The sequence below is a fragment of the Castor canadensis genome, chromosome 3, assembly GCF_047511655.1.
Source record: "Castor canadensis chromosome 3, mCasCan1.hap1v2, whole genome shotgun sequence".
Taxonomy (NCBI): Eukaryota; Metazoa; Chordata; class Mammalia; order Rodentia; family Castoridae; genus Castor; species Castor canadensis.
The window spans coordinates 45,933,957-45,951,357 of NC_133388.1; the positions used below are offsets into that span (position 1 = coordinate 45,933,957).

Here is a 17,401-nt window from a genome sequence, read left to right on the forward strand (position 1 = left end):
GCCTCCAAAAGGTTCCCATCTTAGTATTTCTTTAAAAAATGAGCCCGAAGCATTTTTTGGTCACCTACCTACCTTTCTATCCATCACCGTGCTGCTTGTTTGAGCTCTTGGAAGAAAGAAGTTGAGTCCAACACTTAGAGACTGTGCCCTTGATGTGACAAGGTATAAACACACAAAATACCAAGGCCAAGAAGAAAAAAGGTTGAAATCAGAACTCATTCCAGTGGATTACAGGCTCAGTGGGACTAGAAATCTGGGGGAAAAAAACCCTTGATTAGCTGGAGGAGATTTCAATCAGCGAGCTTATCTTCACCTAAAGGAACAGGTTCCACATTTGTTTCCAGGCCATGTTTGCTGAAGTCATTTCGGATGCAGGAAATCCTGTGTTTATTACTCTAGGAAATACTACATAAAAATTAGGGTTTTTTTTTTTTCCCCCTTGTATTGAAATTTGGCAATGGGGCCACTGCTGATAGGAAGAATGTCGCTCAGGAAATGACGGTGCAGTGATAGCCTCACTTCTTTGTTTTCACTCTGATTCTCAAAGCTAATGGACAGAATTGCTTCCTTCAGGCAGTCCGGACACTCACAGGTCCGCCCTAAGCCCTTGTCTTCAGTGCTAATGCCTTCAGAGAGGCACTTCCATCTCCCTAAAAATGGAAGAGTATGCCTTGAAAATACCGGACTCATCTCTAAATGTATAAATAATGTATAAGAGGGACAATGAGAAACTCTGCAAGCTTTAGTTTAAGTCAGCTAGGTAGATGGGCCTGAAATAGGCCCTTCATAAAATCATCAGGCCAAGTAATAATGTCTGTAGTGGCGATTAACATTCTTCTGGCTGAAAGATCAGGGGCTAAATAACAGTCTGGCTTTACACAACATGACAAAGATCTGCAGTAAGAGAGCTCAAGGAAAGACTTCAGACACTGGCAGCATCTAGGGTGAGCAGGAATAGAACTTCATCCGTACTGTCCAAAGATCAAAGGACTTTGAGTATGGCAGCCCGGAGCGCAAGAGTTCCTCTTTCAAGTCATGTTAGCTGTGAGAAATTCCTTTAGGTTACTTATATTTGTTTGCCTTTCTTTTCTAATTTTTCATTCACTTTTAGTTATTTCTCTCTCTCTCTCTCTCTCTCTCTCTCTCTTTGGTACCAGGGTTTGAACTCACAGCCTAAACCTTGAGCCACTCCACAAGCCCTGTTTTCGTGAAGGGTTTTTTTCAAGATAGGAGGTCTTGAACTATTTGCCTGGGCTGGCCTAGAACTGCAATTCTCCTGATTTCTGCCTACGGAGTAGCTAGGATTACAGGTGTGAGCCACTGCCGCCTGGCAGTTTTTTCTCTTTTTTAAGAAATAAAGTCAAGCTGGGTGTGGTGGTGCATACCATAATCCCAGCATGCAAGAGGCTGAGGCAGAAGAATCATAATTTGGAGGCCAACTTGTACTACACACTGAGTTCCAGACCAGTCTGGACTATGTAGCAAAATCCTGTTTAAAAAAAAAAAAAGGAAATGAAGTCATTGACAAAATACTTTTTCTTATTTTCTTTTGTGGTATGTGTAGTTTTGGCTATATTTTATATGTAACGGCAATATTTTTTACGTTTAAAAATAAAATTTTACTTACAAATAAAATTTTAATTTAAATATGTCCCAAATATTACATGGGATATACCTAGACTAAAAATACTCATTTTTTTATCTGAAATTTGTATTTAACTAGGTTCCTATATTTTATCTGGCAATAAAAACAGACCTTATAGCTTTGGTTAACTTTTAGCCCAATCTTTTTTGCAGGATTTTACTCCCAATTGATTATGATTCATCTTTCTTTAGACTTTTCTCATCACATTCTGTTCTTTTGGCTCAACTTTAGGAATAACTATACCCGAATGCTCTCAACTGGGCTGGTTTAGCTAAAGGGGACACTTGGCCGTATTTGGAGACATTCTTGGTTGTCACAGCTTGGGGAAAGGGAATACTGATGGTTCTGGCCTCTACGTGGTGGAGGCTGGTGATGCTTCAAATGACGCAAATGAATCAATTTCTACAACGCACATGAAAGCCCATAGCAAAGAATTATCCAGCTCAAAATATAATGGTTGCTGCTATGAAATTCTCCCATAAACATTTCAGCTATGTCTTTGTTTAAAATAAGTCTACTAAGTCAGCATCAATTGCATTGTTCGTGTCTTCTCTTTTTTCATATTTGACCTATCACAGAAAGAGACTCATCTATTGACGCTATTTATTGAACTTAAAGTTCCCCAAGTACATCAGACATTGTCCCAAATACTGGGAATGAATACTCGGTGTAGGAACATTTTTTACTTCGTGGATCTTAAATTCTAATGGATGGGATAGGATCAGAATACTAAGTGCAAAATATACCATGATAAGGGTCATGCAAAAAAAAAATAGATCAGAGAAAGGGTTGGGTTCTGGGATGGGCATGAGTTGTAATTATGAGCTTGATTGTAAGGAAGTCATCACTAAGAAGGTTACGTTAAAACAAAGGCCTGTAGGAGGTGACAGAGAAAGTTCTGTGATATCTAACTGAAGAATGTTTCAGGCAAAGGAAACAGTGCTTGGGATATAAGGAAGAAGAGGAAGCCAGTACGGGGGGAGGGGCACAAGGTCAGAGGGTGATGGTGCTGGGCCGGTGTCCAGATCATTAGGGTTGTGGAGGCCATTATGAGAACTGTGGCCTCTGCTTGTAAGTGAGCTCAGAAGCCTCTGGAGAGTTCAGGAAGAGTGACAGGAGTCACATTTTGAAAGCATTACACTGACTGTGGTGTTGAGAACAGACTGTGTTGAGAACAAGACTGGAGCAGAGAGACCAGGTAGGAGGACACAGCAAATGTGCAGGAGAGCGTTGAGCAAGCTTCCACCAGGGTCATCACAGCGGAGATTAAGAAAACATCAAACTGTGCAGCTCTGCAGGCGGAGCCAGGAGGAGTTGCTCTAGGAGTGGGTATGGGTTGTGTGGCAAGGGAAGGAGATGTAGTTGCTATCATTTGAGATTTAGTAGACTAGGGTAGGAGCATGTTTAAGTCAAGATCAGCTCAGTTTTGGCTGTGTTGTGTTTGAGAAATTGACTCAACTTCCAAAGGAAGAATTTGAGCAGGACATGGGACACAAGAACCTGGAGGACTAGAATAAAAACGTGAGTGATGAGTATATGAATGAAAACTCACATATACGTACATACATATATGATTTAAAACCTCATATGTATGAGCTTAGCTCTGCTAATACAAACATTTTAAATTAAAAAAAAAATCTTAGAATCTCTATTTTTCTAATTTAAAACTATATATGAGAGGCTATCCCCTAGCTGTGTTCTATGAAAGATTGGGAAATTTGCCCTGCGTTTACTTCTCTCAGTCTTCATGGAAACCAGAAGAGTGGAAAGAATTGTCCCTCTAAAAGGGCGTGATTTCTGAGCTCTTGTATTTGCATAATAGAGCACAAAGTCAAAGTGATTTGTGGCTCCCTGTTGAGCTCCAGCTTCTTTTCTTTCTTCCCAGGTAAGAAAACTGGGAGAAGGCTCATAGAGAATTAAAAATTGCTCCAGAGAATAAAGGTTTAGAGAATTTATTTCTAAGGGTACTGTGGAGGATGGTACTTGTTTGAATGGTTATTTACTGAGGGTTAGATACTAAGACAAGGCCCTGGGAGAACACATATGTGCCAAGGACCCACACTAGGGATTCCCTCTCACTTCAGTCAGAATGGCTGTTTTGCTGGGTGTGGTGGTACATCCCTGTAAACCTAGCTACTCTGGAGGTGGAGACAGGAGGATGGCAATTTAAGGCCAGATCAGGCAAAGTTAACTCAAGAGCCTATATGAAAAACAAACAACACAGAAAGGACTGTGGGTGTGGCTCAAGTGGTAGGTACTTGCCTTGCAAATGGGAGGTCCCGAGTCCATTCCCCAGTACTGTCAAAAAAACAAAAAAACAAAAAAAAAAGAGGAACAAATGCCCAAACTAGTTGGGCTACTTGGACTTTAACCTTTGGAACAATGAGCCAAAATTGACTTCATTTTACTTCCTAAGTTGCCTGTTTCAGGTATTTTATTACAGTCAGGGGAAGCTAACACAGTTGATAACAAGTATAAATTCTGCCTCATACACACAAATGTACTCTGAGCACATATGTGTGGAATGATTTGATGAATTCATGAATAAATGAAGGGCAAGCACAGTAATTTTCCTTAAATCCTATGTATGTTTGAGGTAGATTACAGAAATGATAAGGATTATGGGGGTGGGGTAGTAGAGTTCCCCAAGCTGGCTACAGATGTTTGTAGGAATCTCAGTGAAGTTTTCATCTATATTTCCCTAATGCCTAAAGGGGTTGAGCATTTTTTCAGAGAAGAATGAAATCATATTATTTGTAGGCAAGAGGATGGAACTAGAGGCTGTGTTATCAATCAAAAGGCCCCATTTCACTCAGAGAAAAAGGCAAAGGCTCCACAATGACTGACAGGAGGCTCTCCAATCTCACTCCATACTTCCCTGAAGATATTATTGAGTCTTTTCTGTTCAGGCAGGTGTTGCCAGTTACATGGCCTCCTTGCTGTGTCTCAAAGGTGTTGGAAAATGTAGACCCCAAAAGTGACCACGTGGAGAGGAGTGAACTGGCCAAGAGATTCTTTATTGTCAGGTGGGAGAGGGAGAGAGCCAAGAGAGCCAAGAGAGAAGCAGGAAGGGCAGGGGCTTAAATACTCCTCAGTGAGACTTGACATGATCTGATTGGTTAGGATCTTATGGTTCATGCTGATTGGAGGTTGGGCAGAAGGAAGATTCAAGCTAGACTTGAGGCAGGACCGTGACCCTGGAAAACAGAAGCTTAAGGGTGCAATAAGAACTGAAACCTATGGGCACCATTATTACCAAAAAAATGTGTGACCTCAGAGCCTCTGCTTTGGTTATTCCCTTGGGCTATAATGATCTTCCCTGGACAGCTCTGTGACTCTTCTTTGCCAGTTAGGCCATTACTTAAGACCTTCTCATGAGGTCTGTCCTGCTGTGGTCACTCTACTTAAAGTTACCCTGTCCCCAACCTCAGTCTCTCATATCCACCTCCGTTTTGCTACAAAATTTACCACTTTCTAATACACTAATACGGTTTAGGTCCACTCTCTACCCATATTAGAGTCTAAGTTCCTCAATGGCAGGAGTTTTTGATCTACTTATTCATTGCAATATCCAGTATTTGGAAAAAGTACCCAGGAAGTGTGGGTTTGTAAGATAGGGGACCTGAAGGCGAAGGGTGGAGAGTAGAAGAGAAAGAATGAGTGCTGTAGAGAAGAGAGAGGAGAGGGAAGGAATGGAGGGGGTAGGAGGAAGAGCTGATGCTACGGTTTGGATGAATGTAACCCGAGGGCCCAAGTTTAAAGGCTTAATCCCCAGGGTGGCAGCATTGGGAGGTGCTGTGGACTTTTAAGAGGTGGGCCTAATGATTTCCTGAGTAAAACTCCAATAGGAAATAAAAAACAAGAATTGACATATGGGATTGCAGCAAATTAAAAAGCAAACACAAGACAAAACTGAGCAAAAAAAGGTATGTGTGGGAACTAATATTCCTTGGCTGGTGGCTCCATTTTCATCTTAATTACAGCAAAGACAACATTTCTCCAACCCTCAGTCTCTGACACTGTTACTCTGTCTCCTTTAAAAAGGCAGTCATGATTCCATTAGGCCTACCTGGATAATCCAGGATAATTAATCTTCCTATCTCAAGATTCTTTTTTTGGTGGGAGAGCAGTACTGGGGGTTTGAACTCAGGGTCTGGGGTTCTACTACTTGAGCCATACCTCTGGTCCTTTTTGTATTGGTTATCTTTGAGATAGGGCCCCAGTTTATGCTCAGGCCAGCCTGGACTGAAATCCTTCTATTTGTGTTTTCCTGTGTAGCTGGGATGACAGGCACACAGTACCATGCCCATCTATTGATATAAGACTTCATCTCAATCAATAGATGAAGTCTTATAACCTCTTTGCCTGGGTTAGCCTTGAACTGTGATCCTCCCAATCTCAGCCTTTTAAGTAGCTAGGATTATAGCAGTGAGCCAAACACACAGCACAAGATTCTTAATTTAATTACATGTGCAAAGTTACTTTGCCATGTAAGTTAACATCTTCACATATTCTAGGGATTGGGACACAGATGTCTTTGGAAGCCATTATTCCACCTACCAGAGGACTAGTCTTCAAAAATGTTAGTATCATGAAAAGAAATACAGCTGGGAACCAGTAGCTCACATCTGTAATACTAACTACTTGGGAGGCTAAGATTGGAAGAGTCAAAGTTTGAGGCCAGCCTGGGCAAATAGTTCATGAGATCCCATCTCCAAAATAACGAGAGCAAAATGGACTGGAGGGGTGACTCAAGTAGTACAGTGCAAGTGCAAAGCCTTGAGTTCAAACCTCAGACCCACCAAAAAAAAAAAAAAATTCTAGAGGACAAGAAATATGACAACTGAATGCAGCATCTGTAGCCCATCTTAGATCCTTTTCTGGAGCAGTGGGGGATATTATAAAGGACATTCATTTTTATATCAAGTGACAAAATTGGAACATGCATGGTACGCTGTGATATAATTATTAAATTCGTGAGTTTGAGAAATATACTAGGGTTATGTAAGGCCCTGTTCTCCTTCTCAGGAAATGCACTCTGGAGTTTCAGGAATTAAGGGCCATGATGTATGCAATTTACTCTCAAATGGTTCAGAAAAGTATGTGTGCACCCACACAAAGAAAGAATAAGATAACAAGTGACAAAGTGATGGGATAATTGTTAACAATAAGTGAACTTTTTGTGTGAAATTATTCCCAAATAAAAGGTTTAAAAAATTGTCCATCCAAACTGCCAGTTGGTTCTAAATTTCGGACTATGTCCCTAATGTGATAGCTGGTCATCCAGCTCGAAGGAAAGGGTCCTCAGTATCTTATCAGGCAGCCTGTTCAATTGCTGGTAAGCATTTGAAAAAATGAAATCAACTTGTTGATTTCCTTCACTCATAAGGTTCACCCTGCCTCCTGATGAATTCAAAATAAGTTTTCTCTCTGCACATACTGGAGGCCAGCTGCCACATCTTCTTACTAATTCATATTGTGGGGTTGGGTGTGGTAGAACACGCCTGTGAGCAATAGGAGAGGCATAGGTAGGAGGACTGCTGTTCAAGACTGGCCCTGGACCACCCCTCCCCCCCAAAAAATTCTAAACAACAAAAACTCAAGACCTATCTGAAAAACAACTAAAGGAAAAAAGGGCTGGGGGCATGGCTCAAGGGGTAAAGCACCTGTCTAGTAAGCTTGAGGCCTTGAGTTCAAACCCCAGTATCACCAAAATAAATAAATAAACAAAAATTCATGTTGCAGGCTAAAGGTTCTTGTCAGTGGACACTCCTGTGTGTTTGTGACTCCTCACTGGGATGCATTTTCATTTGACAGTGTTGCTGTTATAAGGCAATACACCCCAGTAAAGACAGCGGTAAGCACATTTAGTTAATTTGCTCCCTCCCCCTCTTCCAACTACTGTCTTCCTAGGTTACCACAACGGCCTCCCAGGGAAAAGCCGTGTTAATGATATGGGTTGACTTTATGATGAAATCAATGCACGTGGCTTTGGTTCACCTCCGATGGGGCCCCAAGGATCTGAGTTACTAAAGTGACCTAATGAAAGGAAGTCTGAATGAGTCTCATTACTGCTGAAATGTTCTGCCTTTCCATCTTTCTCTCTCTCAAACACAGGGCAAGAAGCCCAGCTGATACACAGTGTAATCGGAATAGTTCGTTTGATTCTATGAGTAAGTTGGCTGCTGTGAATTCCCAGCATTGAGAGCCTGGGAGCCCCAGAGAAGGGAGGACAACAGCGCCCTGCCATGGCAAGTTTTAGAGCTGTTCTGTCCAGTTTTCAAAACGGGAAGCGAAGGTGTTTAAGAGACTGACGTGGGGTTCTGTTCATGTCTGATACCCAGACACAACTCTGGAACTCAGGGCTTTTGGCTCAGATGTTGGTACAGGGAACAGAACAAGCAGATAGGAACTGGGGAGCAGTTTTTTCCGTGGCATGCAGGGTCTTCTGGTCACAGTCCAGTGAGAAAAAGTCAAGGCCAATTGCCCTAGGAAGATCTAGAGGGTCCTTTCAGCAAGGTATCAATCCTTTAGCGGAGACAGCGAGCCAGTGACACACAGCCTGCAGGACTCCATGCCTAGCAGTGCCTCTTGCAGACACGGGAAGCCAGCTTTCAGTGTGAACTCACTAGCCATGAAAATGTCAGCTCATGAAACAGCTGCTGCTTTTCAGGGTCAAATAGCTCACATCCAAGGCAGTAGGAGAGGACTGTGTTCTACAAAAGGCATTTTGAGAGAATCTCCAATAATGAGGCCTTTTGATGTAGAGTCACTAATGAAGTTGGGAAGGAAGAGAGAGGAGGGAAGGAGGGGAGTAAAGAGGGAAGAAAGGAAAGGCCTTCCTGTGGGTCTTCTAATGCCAGTCAAGTTGAAAAAACTATCTTGAACTGTGAACATTAAAGGCTTATGACCTGAGCTGCTGGGAGTGACTGACTCACTAGTGACCAGTCCTTCCTTCTGCCCTTTGGCTCAAAGAGCTAAGGAATGGACACTAGCCTAAGAGTTAATCAGGAGGTCTTAGGGACGGGGCCAAAGTCTGGAAGAGTTGAATATTAAGAAAACTACCCTGCTGACCTGATTTTTTTAAGATGTAACCAGATGTAAATCAACTGGGGAAGTCAAAAGGGCATGAAAAATTACCCAAGGAAGTTTGGATGAGGGGCTGGGTATGGCTGGGTATGTGCAAGGAAGTAGGCTGACTTGGCCTGATTTGGTGGGGAAGTTTCATGGCCATGTATACAGGGACTTTTCTTGGCTTTTCCTTGTAAAGCACACTTTGTATTTTAGAGCAGTTTAGGTTCACAGCAAAATTGAAAGGTACAGATTTCCAGTAAGCCCCCTGAGTGCACAAACGCAATCTCCCCATAATCAAACATCTCCTGCAGGAGTGGGTACACTTCTTACAAAATTGGTGAACCTACACTGACACATCGTTGTATCTGGAGTCCAGGGTTCACATTCGGGGTCACTCTTGGTGCTGTATATTTTAAATTTGAACAAATGTTTAATGCATATATCCACCATTATACTATCACACAGAGTGTGATAAAAATCCTGTGCTCCACCTCTTCATTCCTCTACTTGTTCATTGCTGGTACACAGGGAGGTGACTGACTTCTGTGTATTATTAACCTTGTATCCTGCAGGCTGACTTTCCCCCTTTTAAGCTGTGGGTAGCGGCACTTCCTTTCCTCCCTCCCCTGTCTTCCCCGAGTCACTGCTCAGCATCCTCTGTAGGCATGCCCTCTTATCCTCAAACAGGCTAGCTTCCAACGTGATCAGACTTCGGAAAGTTTCTCTCTCCTAGATGGGGAGGGGTGAGGGCATTAACAAGAAATGCTCACCGTCACATGAGGGACTGTAGATTCCTTTGCCACAAAAATGTCCCTACATGACCATGATGGGTGTCAATGAGACAAGAGGATAGTACTGAAAATCAGTATTATAGAACTATTTCCTTTCTTCCTTTCCCTGGAGGAACTATAGACAGAGAAGCAGAGAGAATAAATGTTTTATCCAAATGTCATGAAAAAAATCATACTTAGGGATGTTCTTTCCCCTGAAAAACCAAAACATATCAAGGTTTGACAAAAATAAAGGTCTCTTCTGAGGTGGCGGGGAAGGGTGTAGGAGGGTGAATATGGTGCAAATACTGTGTGCACATGTATATAAATGCAAAAATGATGCCTGTTGAAACTATTCCAGGAATTGCGGGGGGGATTAAGGAGAGCAGTGGTGGGGTGAAGTCAAGTCACAATGTATACCCAGCAGAAATAATCTTTTCTGCTCAGGAGATTGAGGCAGGAGGATCCTGAGTTTGAGGCCAGTCTGGGTTACCTAGTGTGTTCTAGATCAGCCTAGCCACATAGTGAAACCCTGTCTCAAAACCCAACCAACTAAGCAACCCCAACTCCTTTGTCTGAAAATCCTGTGCTCGTGTTTCTGTTTGATACCATGGAAATGCACAGTTGATTGCAGTAAGTGAAAGTATGTCAGGGAAGAGACTGAAGAGTATGTCTATTTTCTTCATAAGCCAGATTTAAAAAAATAATTCTGACTGGCATTTGCTATGGAAAATTCTTATGAACAAGAAATTCTTTTCTCCAAGATAAAGAATTCACAGTTTGTTAAGTTATTCCTTAATTATAGGCTAACGTAAGTTTTTAGACTTGAGTGGAGTTCATACTATCAAGGGTGGATAGGGATATGGGGACATAAAACAACGTATAGATCGCATGGAGAAAATGAGCAATAACTCAAAGGCTTGATGGTCTACAAATGACCCTTATGCGAGAAGCCCAAAGCCCCTGACTTAAATCTCTCTGCACAGTCTAGTGTTTCTCAAAGCTAGTGTTTATGGAACTAAATGGTATCAGGGAGCTGTTAAGCCTTGGGAGTTCATAGTTTATGTTTTCCACTTGATAGGAAACAGCTGACCATATTAAAAGTCTCAGAAAGTTTTCCTTTCCAGAACTTGGCTTTTTGAATATGGGTGTCTAAACTAGTTAAATAGAGATTTTTGATTTGCCTCACATAAACTCACTTTAGGTTATAGAATTGGGGGAAATTTCTGGATGGATCACATAACTTCATCCTGCAGACAGAAGCACATTTGCCCATTGATGATATGTTTGGGATAAGTAGACAGCAAACTAAGGTGTAATGATCTGAAAATTTCACATTTTTCCATATCTACCAGTACATCAAGGGCAGCTGAGGATCTATGTGGGTCTGTATATAGCTCCACACTCAGATACATAAACAGGCAATGGTGCATTCCGTTTTTGGGGTGGATAAAACATTTGTTTGACATGTAGAAGAGTCTTTCCTCTGACTGTCAACTTCAGAGAACAATTTTAGATATGATGCCGTTATCCAGTGATGAAACTCAAGATGGTCATCAGTTACAAGAACATTCTGAGTCCATTCCAAAGACCAGAAGGATAGGTATAGGGATTGCCTGGACAATTCGTTTTCAGCTTGACCTCAAATTGGGTTGAGGGTGGCTAGGCAGCCAAAGTGATGTAGAACCAGCAGGCAGAGGATATTTATAAAACACGTTTCCTGATCTGTACAGGTGACACTGACTGCCCATACTGACCTATATTTTTAAAAAACTGATGCTGTTTTGGTAGTGCTGGGGATTGAACCCAGGGCCTTACACAAGCTGAGATACAGCTCAGAATCAAAACTTATTGTAAAAAAAGAAAATGCTTCGAAGTGAGAATGGTTTTAGTTCTGGAGCCTAGGGATTCTTTTCTATACTCTTAGTTGAGTAATTTCTCTAGTTGTCCCACCAAAGTCAACACAAAATTATAGTAACTCATACAGTTATATAATTCACAAAATTATATAACTCATAACAAGTACAGAAAGAGGTACCTTATGGTAGCCTGAGCATATTAAATGCTGACATAACAGAAAACCATAGCCTTCTAGATCCAGTATGTACAAGTTTGAAAATATGTATATATTTCTGCTTTAGTGAACAGTTTGTAATATTTAAATTCCATGGTCAAATGCACAAGAAGTTTAATGATGTTATTTTAATAATTCATAGAAAGCACATATGTACACCCAATGAAATCATCTTTATTGCATATTGCTATTTTTTTAAAAAAATGTACAATCTCGTAACACATACAACTTTTTTTCTTGGTACTATAACAACAGTCTTGCACCTAAAGACTAAGTGGTTCCAACTACTAAGCTAGTAAGATACAAGACATATAATTAAGTTTACAAATTATAATGCTTTTTGTTTTTTGGCATTAATTAAAAAAAAAACTAAAAAACTTTAAAATACACACCCAAGAGAGAAAAGTGGCTACTTACACCAGCACCAGTCTAAAAAGTAGTTTTTGTTTTCTCCAACAATGGCACATGGAATTACCTGCACACAGTTTTAAGGGAAAGAAACCAAAACTGGAAATGGCAAAGAAGGCCTACCAGGATGGCCATATCAAAATGGGGATGGTTAAAAAGGGCAAGAGGGACATGGTACACAAACTTGCTTCTTTTTGTGACAGTCCTTCTACTTGTCCATTCCTTAACCTATAAGACAAAGCCACTTTCAATATATAGTTCCAAAATTGAGCCAGACCAAATTTCTCCTGCTATAAAAAGAATATACATAGAGGCACTTTAGTTCAGAAACAGAGAAGAAACATCATTCCATCCTCCTCCTCCTCCTCCTCTCCAAGCTTGTTTGCGCCAAGTCTCCATCTGCACCTTGAACATGTGTATTTGCAGACCTGGGTTAACTAGGAGTGAGAGAGTGTCACCTCTGTATTTATGACTGCTTTATTGCAAGAGTCATTTACTTCCACATACTGGGTAGAAAGTCGCTAGTTTGTAATGAGGAAAAAAAAATGTAAAAACCACAGCTCTTGACAATTCTTAGAGCACTATTTCACAGCTTTCACACAGCACAGATACCTTGCCATCTGCACTAAGCATTATAAGTTTATACAAATCCTTTTTAAATAGTAAGATTCCTGTACAGTGCACACATTGGCATTCTATGCATTCCTGAAAACCCCTATTAGCAAATAAGCTCCTTGAGGGGCAGGGACTCTGTCTTGCTTATCACTATAGCTCTACTATGCCTGGTACACAGTAGGTACTTAATAAATATTTGTTAGTTGATTGAAAAACTCAATTTAGTGAGTAAATAATGATCTAGTGCAACAGGAAAAACTATTCTTTCCTCAGGAAACCCAACCCCAACAGGACAGATGGAAAGAAAAGAAAAAATGCCAGCCCCCTACTCCACTACAAATAAATAAAGCAAAAGGAAAAGAAGTAACAGTCCTCTTTATCTATCATATAATTTAAGGATATTAAGAGTTGGTAGGCTAATGGTAAGCATCTATATTTTATTTTCTAATGTTCATTGTTTTTATTCATTTCTCCCTGAGAGCTTTATTTTTTGGACTGAAATTTTACAGGTAGCTTTACTGACACACAATTTAAAATGACAACATATAACAGCAAACAACTTCAAATATTCTTAAAGATAAATAGATCTGGGCATCTCTGCAGATGCTGTTGACGTTGGGTATACTCTAAGTGTCCCTTAGTCCAGACCTATATTTACAGAAGATGCGGCTTGTCCTACAAAACAGAAAATAGAAAATACCCCCCAAAAAAAGGCACCCATAAAAAAGTTATTATTGTTTTAAATGGTCTTTATCCTTCCAGGGAATTGTTCCTCTAAGTCTTGAGTGAGAATTTGATTTTTAAGGTGTAGATACCTATATTGTTAGAACAACAAACACATTCTGGCAATCTTGGTCTTTAACAAGGGCATGGGCTGTGTTAGATAGTTTTTTTTTCAAAAGCAATTTAAAGAAATCATCAAGAGCACTTTGGCAGAAAACTTGATGACATTGGGAGGGGAACTGATGTTCAAGTTTTTAATATGAAAAAGAATTGAGATTGACATTCTACATAATACAAATTGTGTGCAAGATGTTCTCCATAAACATTTACAGACTATCTCCATGTCAACGTCAGAAACTCCAAGCTGGTTTTGTTAATTTAATTGAAGCGATGCACCAGCACCACATTGTCAACCATCAAAAATCATTTTATCTCTATTTTTCCAACTCCATTTCCAGCAACAAAAATAATTTCAAACTATACCAAGCTTGGAAACCATAAAATATTTCACAAGCTTTTTTTTTTCCCCCCCTATTTTCTTTAAAAAGTTTTTTTTTCCCTTTTCCCTTTTTTTATGCTAGGGAATGTCTGTCATCTCTTTCAGGAGATAGTATTGTGCTTCTGAACAGTCATGGTGTTCAGGGAAAGGAAACGAGCCACACTCAATATGAATGCATACACGAGGGTTTCTGAGTGCACGTGAGAACATAAAAGTTATAACCGTACATGTAGATCTCCAGATGACTCTAAGACTTCTATATACACTTTTAATACATATGTACACATACATTTACATAGACACACATTCACACGTTCACTCACAGATGAAGGAACAAATTGCCACTGTTTGGATTGCAAGGCAGTGTAATGAAACGTTCTAGTCACTTCAAAGGACTGCTGCTACTGAGCTTGCTAGAAAAGGTTTCAAGGAAAATCAAAAGTTAAGTTTGGTGACTGGTCTCTCTCGGCTGCTGTCCGTCACCTGGTTGGAAATGCGCTTGCGATTCCGTTTCAGTTTAGAGAGATCTTTGTCAAACACTTCTCCTGAGCGTAAAGCTGAAACGAGGTCATCAAACTCCCCACTTTCTTCACTGTTCTCTTTTGCTTTTCTCATTTTACGTTCCCGTTCCCGTTGTTCTTTGAGCTGCAGATAGAAAGAAACCTCTCAGGTGAGGGTTCAAATGTGCTTTGTTTCAATGGAGAAGAATTCTGTGACATGTGGTAATGATCTATTCATACCAAGCCATGTTCATCTGTTCATCTTAGGGGTAAGTGAGACGTGAGGTCTCACTGTAGAAGCAATGAGCAATGAAAAAAAAATGACCCTCACTATCCAGGTTCTAGGTGAACTTCATTATATTCTCACTGAAGAAAAGAACAATTAAGGCAATTTGTGTTCCTTTATTAGAAAAAAAAAGTGACAGTAATTAAATAGACCCTGATATTGGTCTCTCTATAGTATAGAGACTACTCCCCTTACATCAAAGGTTTAGCCTATACCTATCTTTGATGCTTGGAACAGGTTACTACTGTTAAAAGCCAAATAATGTCTATATACTATAGAAAATCTTGATAATTCAGATCAACAAAAGGGAAAAAATAAAGTATCCTTAATTGTAGTACCAAAAGATAACAATTTTGAACTTTTGTGGATTATCTACCATTATTATTTTCTACATTAATGTTTATTTTTCAAACAAAAGATTTCATGTAGAAATCAATTTTGTAAGTTCTTTTGAATGATTATTCTTGGAAGACATGACTTCTAAAATTTGCACAAATATTCCAGGAGGTAGCTATTGTGTTAATTAGAACCAATGCCTACTGGTAAATCTTCAGGTTGTGTCCAGATTAGAACTACCATAAAGAATGCAACTGTCTTTATGCAAATTTATGATTATTTCTGCAAAAGAATTTCTAAGAAGTATAATTCCAGATCAAAGGTAATGGATATATTTGTTAAATCTTTGGTTATATATTGTCAGTTGCCCAAAAGAAACATTCTAAACAACATAGCCATTTGCTCCTTCTTGCCAGCACATCAGAGTGCTGCTTAAAAAAACAAGGGATTGGGGCTGGGGATTTAGCTCAGTAGTAGGGCACTTGCTATTATGCTTAAGGCCCTGAGTTCAATCCCCCAGCACCACCAAAACCACAGGCAGAGTGGTTTACGTGGTAAGTGACTGCCTAGCAAGCGTGAGGCCCTGAGTTTAAACCCCGATGCTGTCAAAACCAGAACCAAAACAAAACCAAATTTTGTTTCTGTGTAGCCAGAGAACTTCCAGGAGGTGGGGTTTCCCAGTGACCCCACCTCACCTGTGCTTCCATGCGAGCACGACGCTCCTCTTCCTCCTTCTTCTTCCTCATGTTTTCATTCTCTTGTTTTGCTTCTGACACAGCTTGAAGAAACTGATCAAAAATGCCAAAGAACTCATCTGGCTGTATTTTGCCAGCCTCTTCCCCAAAGTGTTTCACTGCTTTAGTAAACTGGGAAAACAAAAGATGATTTTAAGAAGTTCAGTGCTAGAGCTGGCATGGTGGCTCAAGTGGTAGAGAACTGGCCTGGTAAGCATGAGGCCGTGAGTTCAAACCCCAGTACCACCCCCCCCAAAAAATAAAAAAAAGTTCAGTGCTCTAAGAGAATTCAGTGATCAAACAGCATCTCTCTACAAGGACTAAAGCTCAAATGAAGTAGAATATAACTTGATGGATTTTAGTGAGCCTGTATTTATCTTCAGCTGCTGAACATATCTATTAATCATTTCTAAAGTAAGAATTTTAATAGTCCTCAACTTTTGAAACCATTCATTCCTGTCCACCTCATTTCAGCTTAACATCTATGATTACCTCCTATAACTTTTTATTAACCAAACAATAGTAAAAACAAGAAAGCAAAGTATCGTAGGGCAGAACACCCAAGACACAAAAACTAATAGCAAACTCAGCAGGGGTAGGAAACCTTGTACTTTTAACTTTTCTTTGAAGTAGTTTGACATCATTTATTAGTGCCATATGGTGAATATAGAAAGCAAATGGGATTCAGTACTTCTTAGCTGCTTTTCCTAATTATAAATAATGTTAGTGTTGTTATATTTCTCAGGCCCTAATTAGAAAACACCAATTGGTTATAGAATCACTAATGCAACCAAAAGTTTTTGAATGACAATACAACTGTATTCCAACAGAGGGCTCAGAAACCCTTTCAATGCTACCTTTCTAAAACTGCCAAAATGGAAAACATTAAGGGGGAATTTAAAAAAATGCAAATAAAAACATACAGTCACAAAATAGTAATGTCCAATCTCCTTTTTTAAAAAAAAGTTTTAACTGTTTCTGTTTTTCATTCTCCCAGTGGTTACTTTCATAACTCCAGACAGTATGCTTTCAACTGTGCATTATTGCGACAAAACAAATGGTGTTCGATGCTGATCAGGTTGTTAGTGTTACACTTCTAGGATCTATGCTGTGACTCCTAATATATCAGTATTCCTAGGTTCAAAGTCAAATGGATTCTCTTTCCCTATGCCTAAGCAACTACTTAACACTCTCCAGGCTTTTTATTTTCTTCATATTTAGGCCATGACAGGTTTTTGCAGTCCTCTTCCACTCAGTTTCTAATTGATTTTATATTTCTTACTTATCTTGCATTTACTATGTTGTTAAGGTTCTCTGATATTTTGTTATTGCCATGTACTTAAACAATGTTTTCAATATTCTCTAATTAAATAATTTTAACTAAGATACATATTTTGTAATTATTATTTCATATTTTTCCTAGCATTTTTCTCTTGATGTGGAATTGTTTTCAGTGTTTTACTTCTTTGGAAATATTCTATTACAAAAGAGAGCTCTTTGGGGAAAAACAACATTTTTCACACACCACATTATAGTGCTCCAGCTTGCTCCGTGGTTTTATAAGCTAATTTCTAAAAGATCTGGTATGAAGAAAATAGCAATAAACAGTCTACAACTGAGTTCCTAAAACATTCAAGTTCATGCACTTCAAAACCATCCCGAATGATCTTTTTATCTAGGAATTCTAGTGAATATGAAATCATGTATATTTTAGCCTTAGAAATCTGATGGAAACTC

The 17,401-nt window shown here is 39.7% G+C and overlaps 2 protein-coding genes across 7 annotated transcripts in view; one reads left to right on the forward strand and one right to left on the reverse strand.

Moving 5' to 3' along the window:
* L3hypdh (trans-L-3-hydroxyproline dehydratase) overlaps window positions 1-17,401 on the forward strand; it is a 151,128-nt gene that overhangs the window by 55,366 nt on the left and 78,361 nt on the right. The gene's annotated exons all lie outside the window — the stretch shown is intronic.
* The window catches only part of Daam1 (dishevelled associated activator of morphogenesis 1), a 162,323-nt gene continuing 156,639 nt past the window's right edge, over window positions 11,718-17,401 (reverse strand). For all 6 annotated transcript variants that reach the window (XM_074067875.1, XM_074067876.1, XM_020178957.2 and 3 more), the window contains 2 exons: window positions 15,626-15,796; window positions 11,718-14,453 (listed from right to left, as the gene is read on the reverse strand). In XM_074067875.1, the coding sequence (XP_073923976.1) occupies window positions 14,244-14,453; window positions 15,626-15,796 (381 nt within the window). In that variant the 3' untranslated portion in view covers window positions 11,718-14,243. The remainder of the gene's footprint in view (window positions 14,454-15,625; window positions 15,797-17,401) is intronic.